Below are 16,947 nucleotides of genomic sequence, written 5' to 3' on the forward strand. Positions count from 1 at the left end.
AATTAGTACAAAGGTTGGTATCTTAAGACGTTGACCATTTTAGATACCTGGTATCAACCATAGAGAGAGAGAGAAGGCACATGTAACTTGGCAGTCAGAGAAAGAATTAGGGCCAGTTGGACTATATAGAAGAAGATGGTCAGGGGTGTTATGTGCCAAAAATCTACCAAAAAAAGTAAAAACAAGTATATATAAATCAACCATTAGACTGGCCTTGTTGTACAGAGCAGAGACATGACATGGACAACAAAGAGAATTCAGGAGGAAAATTAGAAAGAACATAGATGAGGATGCTAAAATGGATAAATGGAACATCAAGATGCGACAAAGTGAGAGAAAGTAGATTGAGCTGGGAGACTCCAAGACTGTTTGGAACTAAAATGCCAAAAATGAAGATCTGTTTTACATGCTTGAAGTGTGAACTGACATGTTTATGGCACCGATATAGACAAGTTTTTTAATATATATTTATAATTTCTATAAATTTATAACTTTTGCCCATATTTACAATGGGGAAACAGTGTTGACGATGTACTGAATGTCTCATTTTCTGCCAGAGCTTTCGCGGATTTTATGATTATAGTCATTTGATGTTGGAATCTGTGTATAATAAGTAAGTAAAATGAGTTATTTCAGCCTTTCTTTGGTTCAATCTGGAAACATAATAATTTCCCAAGTGATTACTTTTTCCATTTTCTCTGCGTATTATATGACTGTATTTAAAAATCATATGAAAATTCAAATTATCCATGTCTCACTTCAGTATTTACCAATGATAATCCAATCTCACCATGAAGCGTAAAAATTTTGTGCATCTCACATAAACAGCGTACATCAATCATAGTTCTTGTTCATTTGACCTTTATGCTTTCCATATTTAAAGTTATATTAATTGGTAAATTAAAGTATTCAAAGTTATCCTACAATTAATTGCATTGGACCAATCAAGGCGAGCACTGATACCCTCTTAAAACTTTCATGCATCGATAAAAATGCAATCATATGGTCAAATTGATATGAATTTTGTAGCTCGGGTTGCATAAGCCACACGACAGCACACCCAACCTAAATGGCACATGATGCCACTGATATATATATATGGGCACAGTGGCATCATGTGTCCGTTTAGGTTGGTGTGCTGTCGTGTGGCTTATGCAACTTTTTATATATTGTTATATCCTTATTATTTGCATATCATCTGTTTAATTTCTGGTAGTCCTTAATTATGATCTTCACATATTCTCAGTTTGACAGAAGCCATGGACTCTCCCAAACATCATTTTTTCCATTAGTGCAAAATGTTATTAACCACTGTTTTGCCACTGTCTGTAACTTTCAGGAACCTAAACCTTATATTTGGAAAGGATTTTTATGAAATACATGTTTTGGTTCTGTGTATTTTTAAGAGCTCAAAATGTTTGTATTACTAATGAGAATTTCTATTTTTCTGAATTGTTGAGAATTCTGTAACTTTCAGGAATCCATCCCTTGTATTTGGCTGGGGATAGTCATATAAAGTATGCATTTTGGTTCTGTGCATTTTTAAGAGCTTATTCAAAATATTTTTATTTCTAACAAGAATTTTTATTTTGCTGAATTGTTGAGAATTCATGTCATGCCACTTCCAAGAAAGAAAGTTTGGCAATAGAAGAACAGAAATAAAGGTGTAAACAATCTCACTGTTTAATTCCTGGCATAACACAGTTTCAGTTCACACTGTCAGTAAACTTAACGTGTTGAATGGTATGCATACAAAATGCCACTCTTGTTTTCAAAATTTAGTTCTTTAAAGAACAAACAGTATAAGAAAATCATTTTTTATGCTGTTTCTGAAAGTATTATTTAGTAATCATCAATTAGACATAAATAGTGAGTAATGTGTTGTTTGTCTTTTGTAAACTGCAGTTGTTGTTACCAGCTCTTAATTTTTCTTATAAAGCTTCATTCTTGTAGATTGATTTATAGTCTGTATTGTCTTTAGTATTGAGTTATTTCTTTCTTTTTCCCGTTTTTAGTCATTTTTTTCATGAATACTTATTCAAATTATATCTTTTTCTAGTTAACTTCTTTGGTTTACAGTATTTCATTCCAGCTTTCCAGGCTTCTTTTTTGTTTTCTTCAACCATCTGTTTCAGTCGGTCATGCTTACTTAGATTATTTCATTCATATTTCATATTCAATTAGATATTTTATTTTTTAGTTGGTTTAATTCCAATTTCTTAATTGTTATGTTTCGGATTTCAAAATGGACAATGAGACTAGTTTGTGCTTGTGGCCATAAAAGACTACTAAGGAAGCAGTAGAGAGTTGTTTTTTGTCATTGGATAAGGCAGATGACAAAAAAAAAGTTTCTTGCTGGACATCTAATGACAGAACATGGAAAACATCAACTGCATTGTCAGTGGGGAATCTGCAGAATACGAAGTGCAATATGGAATAAAAGCTGGTACGATGAAGAGCTAGAAATTAAGCATACTACTAAACTAGCATTCACAAATGGAAGCATCTGAGACACTCCCTAGTCTCAAAAGGTGTAACCACATTAATTCACCAAAAAGTTGGAAATAGTCATGTTAAGACTCAGCCAAATGGCTCTGGACTAATTTAAAATACAATTTTAAAGGAGGATGCCAAAATATGTTTTGGCATCCTCCTTTAAAATTTAAAATTAATTCTGTTGTTTATTATAATTTTGAATTGTAAATTCCATAAGTATTTGATTAGTGCTTTGTTCATTGAGAGATGCTTTTGTACCTAATATCTAATACTCATTTGAAATCCAGCAGCATATCAGCATTTTAATAAATTATCATATTTAATTTGTCCTGGTGTTGCACGTCCAAGTTCTTCTCTTTTACCTTAGGCCTGTTTGTGACATTGTGTTGTTGCAATCTGTCTTTCCACTGTTTCCTCCTTCCAGCTGGTCCTGTAGTACTAGTTTACGCTTTTCTGTCATTTTCTGTTAACATGCTTTTGCCATTTTTCTAGTGATTATGAGGCACTTTTCTTGGATATATCTGATTTTATCACATTTTATTTTTTCACAATTGTTTGAAGTGTTTTAATTTCCATAGGTGTTTAATCACAACAGTGTCTTAGTCACAATATTTAAATCCCCATTGTTTCATATTGTTCTGTTTAAAGATATGAAATTTTGTGTGCTTTTTTACTCATGAATTTCTATTATTCCTTCTGTCTGTATTATACCAGGAAGGAAGGAATTAAAAAGGTAATATGAATAATTACCAATGCTAAGCTTTTCTTCTTCTTTCACTATGCCTTATCCCATGTTAAACGGGGTCAGCGCACCGATCTTTAACCTTCCTCTTCCAAGTTTTCCGGTCCAGGGCATCCTTCGGACTCCATCCTTTCTCCCTAAGATACTCTGTCACCTTATCCCTTCACCTGAGCTTGGGTCTGCCTCTTTTCCTCCTTCCCTCCAACTCCATATACTCCACTCGTTTACCAACATACTCCTAACCCTTCCTCTCTACATGTCCGAACCACCTCAGCCTACTTGTATCTTCTTGCCAATTGGTCCCACCTTAATCGTCCCTCTGGTGTAGTCATTCCTTATCCTGTCCTCCTTTGTCACACCACTCATCCATCTCAACATCCGCATCTCCGCTACCTCTATCTTCCTCTCCTGTGCCTTTGTTATAGGCCACGTCTCCACGCCATGAAGCATCGCCGGCCTCACCACCATCTTATACAGCTTTCCTTTCCTCTTACAACTCACTCTCTTGTTGCACAGGACCCCGCTCATCTTCCTCCAGTTCATCCAGCCGCATGTTATTCGGTGCTGTATTTCCTCCAGGTCACCATTCCTCTCGACGACCGACCCAAGGTACTTGAATTTCTTCCCTGAAATTAGCCTTTCACCCTGAAGTCGTATGATCATATCCTCGTCACTCCCTGTTGACATATATTCAGTCTTCTCCCGGTTAATTTTCATGCCTCTCTCCTCCAATACCTTTCTCCACTCTTCCAGGGTATTTTCAAGCTTCTCTCGGGATAATTCGCATAGAACAATGTCGTGGGCAAACAGCATGCTCCATGGTGCCTCCTTCTTGAAATCCTCCACTAGTACATCCATGACCAGGTCAAAGAGGTAGGGGCTCAGAACTGACCTTGGTGTAGCCCTACGACAATGGGGAACCCCTTCTGTCATGCCGACACTAGACCTGGCCTGAGTTTCTGTTCCCTCATACATCTCCTTCACCATCCTCACGTACTTCTCCGACACTCCCCTTCTTCCTCATACACCTCCATACCTCCTGCCTGGCCACTCTGTCATATGCCTTTTCCAGGTCTATAAACACCATGTGCAGCTCCACTTGCATCTCTCTATATTTCTCCATCAATCGCCTTAGCACAAATATCACATCCGTTGTCTCTCTTCCTGGCATAAATCCAAACTGCTCCTCACCAATTTTCGTTTCGTGCCATATCCTCCCTTCAATTACTCTTTCCCATATCTTCAATGCGTGTGACATCAGCTTGATCCCTCTACAGTTGCCACAGTCTTGAACATCTCCTCTTCCTTTGTAGATTGGGATGAGAATACTTTTCCTCCATTCCTCTGGTATCTTTTCCTGTTGGGCTATTTTCCTCATCAGATCCCATAACATATCCACACCCTCACTGCTCAAACTTTTCCACACTTTGCCAATTATCTGGTCTGCCCCCACAGCCTTTCCATTCTTCATTTTTCTCAGTACCCAATCCACTTCCTCTCTACTTATGTCTTGCACCAGTCTCTCATTTGCCTCTCCATCCTCACACCCCTCTCTCGGATTCTCAATGCTAAGCTTTTCTATAAGGCTTAAAAAAAAAAAAAAAGAAAAGAAAAGAGGGGAACAAAAAAAAAAATAAACATGTTTTTTATTTCTTCCTTTCCTTGTTTCATTTCTTTGAAAAGTATTTTCTGAGACATAATAACATAAACAAGAAGACAGTTTTGTTTGTGCAGCTAGTTTGAACCATAAGTAGACAATTATATATGAACATTTATCTGAGCTTAAATGTTATTTGTTCTTATTTTGTTATTCACATACTCCTGTGCATGCTGATTGTGATGCACAATCATAACATCAGTACAGTATGAATACAGAACACCCATGTTTATAGTACTTCATTTAAAGTATTCTTCCATAAATCATACTAGAAAAATTTCCACAAGATATGGAAACTCAGATTTTCAAGATTTTAATATAGGCTTTAGTATATAAAATTCTGTTTTGCACCAGAATAAATTCATTTGTTACTTTGATTTCTTAACATGCTACACACATCTTGATATTACAGTCCCAAGCTACACTTTTGTAAATTTATTTACAAATTTACAAAATTAACATATTGATTTTGATTTGGTATATAAAGGTTTGTTAATAACATTGTTCACTACACATTTCCATCCATTGTTCTAATAATCCATATTATCTTGCACACATCATTCCACCCAGAATTTTGCAATCAAGACTCAAATATCTTTCATTTCTCACTTTAATGCAGATGTGTAAAGAGTATTGAAATGATTTGAAAAACAGAATTGCTTATTTAGTTGTGATCTCAGCATATGATATACAGTAATGATTCAGTTATTCAGCTGCAGTAGAAAATCAGTTTTGCTGGCCAGTTGACTGATCTTTCCCAACTGAAATACATTGTGCACGAATTTGTAGTAGCAAGCAATCAGTTGATAGAACTATGTAATTTAATTTAGATTTAATTGTACTCGGAAATTAATCTTTGCTTACTAGTATTATTAAACATTGTTATGCTCATTTCAGGAAAACATTTGAAATGTAGGCTGTATTGTGTTATTCTCACCAATATAAGCTATCAGTTCTTCATAGCAAAGCTAGTTTCATTTGTCTTTTTTTTTTAAATTAGTTTGAAAACAGATTTTTATCTTTCCCAACTGAAATACATCACTGATCAACAAGCTTCAAGTGGGCTCCTTTCCATTGTATAGTCGACCCCTTACTCTAGCATCATCATCATCATAGGAACCACAGAACAGCTCTTGCTATACTGAATCTCTTTTATTTTATTAAATTTAGTTTAATCCTTTATCCAAGTGTGAGCAAACAAAGTTTGCACCTGAAAGTATCTTCAGGACTGGGGTACAGTGGTGCAACTCCCTGCAAAGGTGGAGCAAGCTACTAACACTCCTATCTCAGTATCTCCCATAATGCAAAACACATCTCCTTGCAGATATGTATAATGTTATGCATTAATGGAAGGTAGCTTGCTCCACCTTTGCAGGGAGTTGCCTGGTGTTGTACCACTTTACCCCAGTCCTGAAGATACTTTCAGGCGCAAACTTTGTTTGCTCACACTTGGATAAAGGATTAAACTAAATTTATTATAGTCTAACCAAGTGAAAAATAAACTTTCAATATGAATTTCTTTTAGTATAGTATTATGTCAGAACTTATGTCTTCGGTCAGAACTTCTTAGTGCTTGTTGTAGTGAGCTCATTAGTTATAATGGTGTTTGTTGTGGATGTTGAAGGACACTTGCTTAATGCACATTATGATTATTGTCATGTGCCAAATGATCATCAGACGTGGACATAAAATTTCAGAAATTTGTCTTCATGAAATGAACATTCTGTAATTATGTATATTAACTTTCAAGAACACATATTTATATATAGGCATGGATTTTTGTTTTATAAAAGTGACTCATTTTTATAAATGAAAATATTTAAAAACATATCTCTCAGAATATTAATTATGTTATGTACTAAGTGCCTTGATTTAAAAAAAAAAAAATGAAAATGTTCATTTTCATTCAATATTGACTTGAAACATGAATGTCATTGCATCTTATAATGGAATTTATTATTTGTTTCTTTTTATATTTTAGGTCGTTTAGATCCATTGCCTATTATAGTTAAAGAAGACATAATGGGGTTTGGAAGATGGGAAATGGAGGTGAGAATTTTTTTTATTTACTAAATTTTCGCAGTTTAATCACAGTTTTGCATAAAAGTATATTTTCAAAGTCAGTTTTACCAAACTATACTGAAAATAAGTGTTCATGTGTCATTATAATGACAGTATTTAATCTCTGCCAGTACTTCAATTACAGTGAATAATCATTGTTATTACATAATTATTAGGATGTACTTTATTTTATGAGGTGCAGAACAGAATGCAAATTTTATAATTACATGATATAAAAATTTTAATGCTCATTTCCCAAAGATGTTAGAATTTGTGTTTGTTCAATGAAAATTGAACAAACACATTTTATTATTATAATATTTGTATTTCTATCTCCATGTTCTTGATTGTTAAGATCAGTAAGTTTATATATATATGCCAGCCTGGTTGACCAAATGGTTAGCATATCTGCTCTCCAGCCAAGAGGCTGTGGGTTCGAATCCCACATAGGCATGGATGTTTGTGATTGTCTTCCACCTTCATACATTCATTCACCCAGGTATGGATTACACTCTCCCAATGTGGACTAGATCACAATGGGAGTAGTAGACCCAAACCTCCCTCAATGGGAGAGGCCTTCACCCTGCAGTGGGTAGAAAAATAGGCTGTTCATAAATTCATAAAATACATATAATATAATTTGCTTTATTTAGCAGTGCCATAAGGTTTGATAAAATTATTCTTTTTTAGTTATTTCAATTTCAGAGATACCAAATTATATAGCAGATTTTGTTAAAGAGAATTTAACATTAAACCACACAAACATGAATAATAATGATTGCTATAACTTATAGCTTTATATACCAAAACAGCATATAAAAAAGTACTAATATCAAGCATTTATTAGGTTAGTAGATGCTTAATATTAGTACCTTAATAATTATTTATAATAACCACATTAATGAAATTATTAATGCAATTTCATTATTGAATAGTATGTAGTGTTTCAAACTTTATTTGAAATAATGTTTCCTTTATTTATAATTGGAATTTTGTTAACTTTCAAGTTATGATAATAATGTTGATTATTATGTAACATTTTAGGATTGTGCATTCAATTTGAATGTCACATTAATTTTTGGATATGTTGTTATTATAGTCATTGCATCTTAATTTTCATTAAGAGACTTTTTATAATATCTTCCTAGATATTCATGCATCTTTCTTTTCACTTATAATTTGTTGTGAATCTCATGTTTTGTTTTATTTGGGTAAATGTACAACATGTGTTTTTTTTTTCCCATAACTCTTGAAAAACATTGATATTTCAATAAGATATTGGTTCCAAAAATCAATCAGCAGTATTGCAGATTTATTTACCACTTAATTTGAGGAATAACTTAACTTGGAGGGGTTTAAATGGCAATTATAGCTTTATATACATCTGCAAAGTTGGGGAGAATTATGAGGAATGAAGCTGATGTTGTGGCTTTGCAAAAGAACTTGAATTTGCTAGCTAAATGAGCAAGTGATTGGGATTACCAGTTCAGTTTTGCAAAGTGTAAAGTTTTAAAATTTGGGAAACAGAAATGGGATACAAAGTATCAATTGGTGGCAATATATTGGAGGAAGTGGTGGAGATAAGGGCTATAGTACTGATTGTGGACAAGGACCTAAAATTTCAGGAAAAATTGCTAGAATTGTGAAGACAGCACAATGGATTATGTGAATGATGTGGAGAATACTAATTTGTAGAAGTCAGGATGTTATGGATTCACTATATTAGGCTTCGATTATGCCACATATGAATTACTGTGCACAGATTTGGTCACCTGAATTTCAAAAGAATGAGGAGATATTAGAAAAAGTCCAGAGACAATTGACCAAGGCAATTTCTGGCCTCTGCAGTGTTGAGTATGAAGACAGATTGAGGAAATGCAAATTGCAGAGGATAGTGAAAGGAGGAGGAGTGATTGATTAAGACATAGGTTATTAAGGGATTATTATCAGATTAATGTGGATGATATTTACATACAATGGGGAAAAACAAAGGGAAAAGACGAGGCCATCTGTGGAAGCTGTATAAGGATGGTATGGGGAAGGGGGTGAGGAGCAGATTTTTTGCATGGAGAGTGGGTGATTGGAATGCATTGCCTGAGAGTGTTGTAAATGCAGAGACAGTGAATATATTTAAGGCAGGGTATGATGACTGTGTGTGATAGTGGGACCTCTGGCAATCTGTCTCTTGACTCCATGGAGGTTTGATGATAATAATAATACTGATATACTTTTGGCACCCGTTCCTTTCCTTCACCCCCCCTCCCCGCAGATAATTAAATTAGAACCTATTTACTATATTCCTCATATACAGTATGGACAAAAATAAATAAATAACTGAATAACTCCAGTGATGTATGTTATGGAGTTCAGTTATGTTGAAGTTCAGTACTTTTTTTTTTTTTTTTTTTTTGCACCACACCGTATTTTCCAGTTATTTACTGGATGCACATTATCTCCCCTCTTATTCATCATCTGTGTGAATTGCATTATGCAAGAAAGTGGTATTAAACCTGATATTAGGATTGGAGATATCAGACTTACTCTTTGCTTTATGTATGCAGATGATGATGTGCTTCTAAACAACACATCCAGTGCAAGTCTTTCCAATTCTTTAACTAATTTGAATAACAGCTGGTTTGAAATGTGGTATGAAAATCAACAATAAAAGGCCATGTGGAAAGGCTTATGTGTTCATCGCACATGTTGAATTGGATTTTAACAGTATTGATGCGAACACAGATTGATAAGAAAATAACTATTTATTAACTTAAAAGCTAATATTTTGCTGGTATTATATCCAGCATCTTCAGAGCACACAAACAAAGTTTATAGTATCGAGACAATCGGATTGTGTAACAGTGTAACAGTGGGACTAGTATAAGTAATCTGGTGTAACAGTGGGACTAGTATAAGTAATTGTAGCATGCAACAAAAAGACTAGTCCTAATTAGGCACCATCTAAGTTAAAAAATATATATATATATATATATATATATATATATATATATATATATATATATATATATATATAAATTTAAAAAAAAAAACAGTAATCCAAAGTTTTGGGGAAAAAAACAAAAACACATATTAATTTCTGTTGATTCCAGGAACAACCCCTCTGACTTGTAAAAGCTTCTGTGTAGTACTTTTGTTTTTTTCCCAATTGATCCTGTGTGCCATGGTATCCAAAGCATGGTTTGCCAGACCCAACTTGCCATAACAGAAGTGCTGGATATATTTCTTGTGTTCAATATTTTGTGTTTGAGCACAAAAAATATATCTGGCACTTTCGCTATGGCAAGTCGGGTCTGGAAGGCATGCTTTGGATACCCCGGCACACAAGATGAATTGGAAAAAAACAAAATTACTGCACAGAAGCTTTTAAAAGTCCGAGAGGTTGTTCCTGGAATCAACAGAAGCCTTAAAACATACTCCAAACCTCAACAAGTATGGCTGTATAAATCTGCCAAAGATTTGGGAGACAGTCATCCTAAGACCAAATTAATATCTGTTTTTTTTTTTTTTTAAAAAAAACTTAGATGCCACCTAATTAGGACTTAAGTCTTTGTGTTGCATGCTACAATTACTTATACTAGTCCCACTGTTACACCGGATTGCGTTTGTCTCTCTACTGTAACAAACTTTGTTTGTGTGCTCTGAAGATGCTGGATATAATTCCAGCAAAATATATTAGTTTTTAAGTTAATAAATAGTTATTTTTTTATCAATCTGTGTTCGCATCGATACCGTTAAAATCCAATTCAACAATAAAAGAGTCAAAATTATTGAAATAGGAAGAAACATAGAAAACGTCTCCTGTATTATGGAGATCCTATAGAACAATAAAATATTTCAGCTTATTTAGGCACAGTTTTTAATGAAGATGGCAAATTAAATATGGGGGTGTAAACAGAATAAGAAAAGCTAGTATGGCAGGGAGTCAACTGAATAAATTTATATTGAATAAAAGAAAAATTAGTGAAATCCCTAAACAGTTTTCAAACCAGTTTTAAGTTATAGATCTGTGAATTGGGGGTTAGAAATACGAAAGAATAATATAATAAAAATAGAAAGCCTGGACAGATGCCATCCATGGCAGAATCATATTAAAAATGAGGACATCAGGAAGGAATTTGACATCCTTAGCATTCAATAATGTATGAGCTGGGCTAATCTAAGGTAGTATGGTCACTTAAACAGAACAGGAATGAAAATGTTAGTAAAACAGTTGTTTGATGCTAAGATAGCAGAAAAGAAACCCAGAAGACCAGGGTCTAAGTAGATCTATTCAGTCAGAAAGTGCCTTAGAAGAACATAATTAGATAAATAATATTAGAGTGCTGACAAGTAATAGACTAATTTGAAGGAAATTTGTAGATAGGAGATTAATAATAATGTAAACTTCATGTAGTGCTGTCATAGTAGTAGCCTGGACAAACCCCTTGAGGGTACATATCAAGAAATCGTTAATAATGATGGCTTCTAGTTCACTAGCTAGTAGTAAATGGTAATAGACCTAGCATTATTTAAAAGAAGATATGAACAACACAATCATATATTCACTATCCTAATATGAGTACTGAACTGCAGTGAGCTACGTAATATCTCCAGATTAAGCTGGAGATATTAGCTGGATTTCACCTCCAGATTGCCAACAGTTTTAAAGATCAAAACTACTTCCTGCTATTACCTTTTACTCACTTTGCAAAGATAGCAATTGCAGCATAATTAATAATTTTATTAATTTCATCATCATCATCATCAAATTCCTGACATGTACTCTCAAGGTATAGAGTATTAATGATAGTACTATATGAGGACCTTACATTATTACTAACTTCCTATCAACAGTTTTCCTCCATATCAATCTGTTGTCTCTGAAGACTCCAACATTATCAGATTTTATATATATCTGTTTTCTAAGGCACTTTTTGCTGTATCAATCCACCTATATCTTGGCTTTTTGGCAGAAAACCAACCTGGCAGAGAACACTCGTTTTGCTAATCTTTTCTTTCCCATTCTGTTTAAGTGACCATGCCACCTGAGATTAGCTCTGCTAACACGTTCCTGGATATGTGTTAGCAGAGCTAACAATGTGGCTAACAATGTCAAGTTCTTTCCTAATATCCTTGTCTTTAATATGATATTGCATTGATGCCATCTGTTCATGCCCCTAATCTTTCGCAGGATTCTCATATCTGTGGTCTCTAGTCTTTGGTCAAGTGTTTTATTTCTAACCCACCTCTCAGGTCCATAAGTTAAAATTAGTTTGAACACTGTCTTGTATACAGCTAATTTATAATTTCGACTAAACGTGAGAAAGATCGTATCGAAGCTAAATTCCGATTTTAGCATGTCATGCAATTTGTTACCTTTCAGTGAGAATAGCGCAACTTACTAAAATTAGGGCTCATTTCAGGTTTTGAAATTAATCCATTTCGAATATCGGACTCTTTCCTTTCAAACGGCTGGTTCTTTAACATGGTAGCCTATGGGAGACCGCAGCGGACGCATTAATGCGTGAGCAGGTACCTCGTCTTCGTTCGCTACCAGAAATGACGTCACCGGAAGGGGGATAAAGCGGAAGTTACATCAGATTGACGTCATGGTGACGCTCATATCTTTCTCTCTCCGTCGCCGTCGGCAGCTAGCATAGCGGCCGTGGTTTCCCTATGTGGCTGTGGTTACGATCGGTCGCTTGCGTGCATATGCGGCCGAGCACACACGCCATGTTTGCTTTTTACGGTATATGTCACCATACGCGGCCAGGGTGAAAAGAGCTTGCCGCACTTGTGATTTTTGTTTCCGAAAAATAAATAAAAGCACATTGCATCCCAACTAATAAGATATTTGAAGTAGTCGTGTCGATTGTGTTAGTGAGAGGGGGGGGAAGGAGAGGGAATCAGCTAACGCCTTTTATTCCCGCATATAGGGAAGAATTAATATTAATATCTGAGAAAAACGTTTGCTACATGCTAATGTAAATCTTCTAATTACTGATGTGAAGGAGAGTGGGCAGGATGGGGTTATGTCATCCATACATCCTTAACGAGGGCCGCATTTACCATTAGGCGCATGAAGCGCAAGCTGGGGCCACATTTTATTTTAAACCTTACTCCTCACAAAGAACAATAAAAAAACAGGGTAGTTATAGTTGCAAAATTAAATAATATAAAAACTAGAGGCCGCTGAAAAATATGTGAGGCCTCCTGCTTCCATTTGAACATTGTTCTTTCCTTAGAATATAAATAAAACGAACAGGAACTCCTGTATTAAATAAAATTCATGTATGTAAGCATACCATTTCTTTGCTGGACATATATACACATCCAGCAAACCTGGATAATATTCTGTCGACCTGTTGAAAGAACATGGATGAGAAGTGCAGTTTGACCGTCATGTCCATTAGAACTATATTAGACTTTATACCTGAGTTATATTCATTTTTGCTGCTTGTTTTTATCGCATAATTATAGTTTTTAATGCCAGTGCAAAATAAGAAATCCTTTCATACTTTTTTCACTTCATTGTTGTATCACTATGGAAGATCAATGTCACTATCAATTTTTTTTGGCTAATTATTTTAATCGTCAATACATTTTAAAATTCTCCCAGAACTTGATTGAAGATAATTATTTTTGTCAAACGATTATTTTATAAATTCATGAAAATCCTAATCTAAAAATGAATACAGAATGAGTTACTAAATATATGAAAAGAGTGTTCTCAAACAGCAGCAGCAGTATATCTGAAGCTGTAAGCATACATCTGTCTTGAAAATCACCAAAATATTAGCTTGAATTTCCTAATTGAGGAAATCCAAAGTAACACAGGTTTACTCTTCTAAGTCAGGAGGTCAAAACCATTACAAATCCACTATAGTTAGTCATTTCCATGATTTCCGATGTTCAGTTGACACTAATAGCCAGAAAATAATGATGTGCACTTTTCTAAAATCACACAAAGAAAGTACATTATAAATTACTTCATTCTAATAATCTCCACTCAATGAAAGTACCGTATCTTTTCTTATCACTATTATTATCATCATCATTATCTGACATATCAGTACAAACAAGAAATGACTGCATATTTATAAAAGATATTTCAGCTAGTTTAGATTGGTGGCAAATTTTGAAATAGCTATGTACTTTTAGTACAATAAAATGCATGAGTATGCTCCCTAACCTAAGCGCTTTTCGTTCGTAAAAATTGTGTTATGAACGATACTGAAAATAAATTTTTTTAACATCAGCAGATTAATAGGCGGGTCCTTCCCCCACAAAAAAAGAGAAAAGCTGGGTTCTTATGCCAAGGTCCGGATTTACCATTAGGCGAACTTCTGGGAGCCAGATTTTGCTACATATTTTGGGGGAAAATTACAACCTTCGAAAAAAATTGGTAAAAACCTTGATTACTAAATAAAAAACCAAAAAAATTAAATAAGTCCAGCCGTCCTGCTGCTCACTGATGATCCTACATAATTTCGCAATTTTTCCCCCGAGTTTCTCAAAATTAAAACTTAAAAAAAAAAAAAAAATCGCTCTACGATGCCTCAGGAACGACTCACTGGTCTAATAATAATAATATCTATAGAGCATGAAATTGCATCTACAATCAATATACATGAATTAATTCGAAACTGCTTGAGGCTGTTTAGTGCGACTTCTGAACGAATACAACCATTCTTTCTCAATAGCATTCAGAGTAATCTAAGCTTTTATACTTTACCTCCAACATTATTGTCTAGTATTTCGGAGACCAAAGTGTTTCCTGGGAAGAGAAGATTATTGTCTAGTGTTGGTGATGATGAAAATATAAAAATTTACTTCCAGTCGCAGTAACATTGTCAGTATTTGAATTTTTTTAAGAAATAAACTGACACTCCACTACTGAATTTGTTTATTATTATATATTTTATTTTTTTAACTGGGAATAATGTCAACACACACCCACAAAGAAATACGCCTGAATTCGCCGAATACAACAAATTTCTTATTTTAATAAACGTTAAAATGAAAAAAATAGATATTAATGACTGTCTAGTGAAAACTTTTAGTAGAAAATTAGAGTAGTTCTTTATAATTCATGGGAGAGAGAGAGAGGGGGGGGGGAGGGTTAATTGGAAATGTTCATAATTAGCATAAATTCTGAATCAATCTGTGCAGAATATCGCTCATATATTTTCTCCATATCTACGGAGTTACATATATATCATCATTCTATATATATACATAGAAGTTCGTTATTTATATATATATTCAGGGCCGCATTTACCATTAGGCGCATGATGCGCAAGCTGGGGGCCTCACTCTCTATGGGGGCACGTAGAAAAACCTTACTCCTCACAGAGAACAATAAAAAAAAAAAAAAGCATAGGACGTATATAAACGTCCAGCAAACCTTGATAGTTATTATTTTTAGTTATTAGTGATTATTTTTTTAAATTTTAATATTTAAGTTTAACATCTAAGTTTTGTAGCGGAACAAAATGGGATGTAATATCACTTTATTTTAATTATCATTTTATATTATAAAGTGTGTATATATACAGGGTGTTCGGGATAAATTTGACAGTTTCGTAAGGAAAATGAAAATCTTCTTTGTATCTATTAAATTTAATGAATTGACAAAAAAACATTACAGGCAGAGTTAATTACAATACTATCAACAAGATTTACTCAAAATAACCACCATTAGCATCGATCACAGCTTCAATTCTGCTTCGGAACCTCGAACAAGCTGATGCTACAGTCTCCCTGGGAAGGGCCGCAAAAACTGTTTTAATTTTATCCATTAACTGGGCTTTTGTATTACTGGAAGTGCGATTGGTGTCTTTTTCAACTGCGCCCCATACAAAATAATCCATGGGGTTAAGGTCTGGGGAGTTTGGAGGCCAAACATTTGGACTGGTGAAGTCGTAGAAATTTTCAGACAACCATTTTTGACTTTTCCCAGAGGTGTGGCAAGGGGCCGAATCCTGCTGCCATACATACGGCCTACCATTGGCTACCCTTGTTATCCAGGGCTTGACTACAGTTAGCAACTCCACGAACAAAGCCCGAATTCCAATGCCAGGGTTCTTCAACACCTGTTCCTGCAGATTTGGGAGGAATTCTGCTGTACGAACGCAATCAGATCATCTGCTAGGGATCTTTCTTCTTGCTACATCCTCGTAGTCACCATTGCAAGTCTCTAGTTCATGCCTGATTGTTTTTACTGTATTCAGGGAGCATTGGGCAGCAGTCGTAATATCCTTATTTTGATGGCGGGCACGAATCATCATGATACAAGTTATTCTCTTCCATGATTCAGGTGGGTTCCAGCTATCCATCCTTTCTGACATCTTGTATATGAATGAAGAAGGGTCCAAACTTTTAAATGAAGAGAAGTGTGTGTTAATACATGTAACTTACGGAAAAATATAATTAATTATAAATATGTCAAATTTATCCCGAACACCCTGTATATATATATATATATAATGTATGTATGTAGAAGAACGATCACAGACATATCTAATGCACGAATTCCCAATTTCAAATGTAACTATTAAATAAGCACTTCGTAGATTAAAATGTGATATTAACAATATATCAGGTTCATCGCTCTGTAAATGCTGCTATATAAAACGCCCACGATAACGATGACCAAAAGCGCCATCTTACCACAGGTATTGTATTTACTGACCATCTTCATCCACGTGGTGGTTGTCTGCTGCAGGGAGTTAGTTTCTGTTCGTGATATGTGCGCATTCGTTTTGTGAAAAAATCTAACTTTGTCCTCTCTTACTTAGTATGTGCTGCTTGTATTGGTTATGTTCGGATCTGTATGTATTTAGGAATTGTCCATTGTATGGAAACCGACGATACCATACAACCCACGACATCCAGCAATCGCACCGACGTTGTCCGGGTATGGCGGATACCATGTTTGGCTGCATTTTCCCGCCAGTGACGGACCCCTAACAGTAGCCAAAAATATGGAGTC

The 16,947-nt window shown here is 34.8% G+C and overlaps 1 protein-coding gene across 4 annotated transcripts in view; it reads left to right on the forward strand.

The window, feature by feature from the left end:
* The window catches only part of LOC150093810 (uncharacterized), a 364,154-nt gene that overhangs the window by 159,012 nt on the left and 188,195 nt on the right, over positions 1-16,947 (forward strand). For all 4 annotated transcript variants that reach the window (XM_090413165.1, XM_090413166.1, XM_090413168.1 and 1 more), the window contains one exon: positions 6,877-6,944. In XM_090413165.1, the coding sequence (XP_090269291.1) occupies positions 6,877-6,944 (68 nt within the window). The remainder of the gene's footprint in view (positions 1-6,876; positions 6,945-16,947) is intronic.

Source organism: Typopeltis vanoorti, chromosome 23, assembly GCF_054136105.1.
Source record: "Typopeltis vanoorti isolate ZY-2024b chromosome 23, IOZ_Tvanoo_1.0, whole genome shotgun sequence".
NCBI lineage: Eukaryota > Metazoa > Arthropoda > Arachnida > Uropygi > Thelyphonidae > Typopeltis > Typopeltis vanoorti.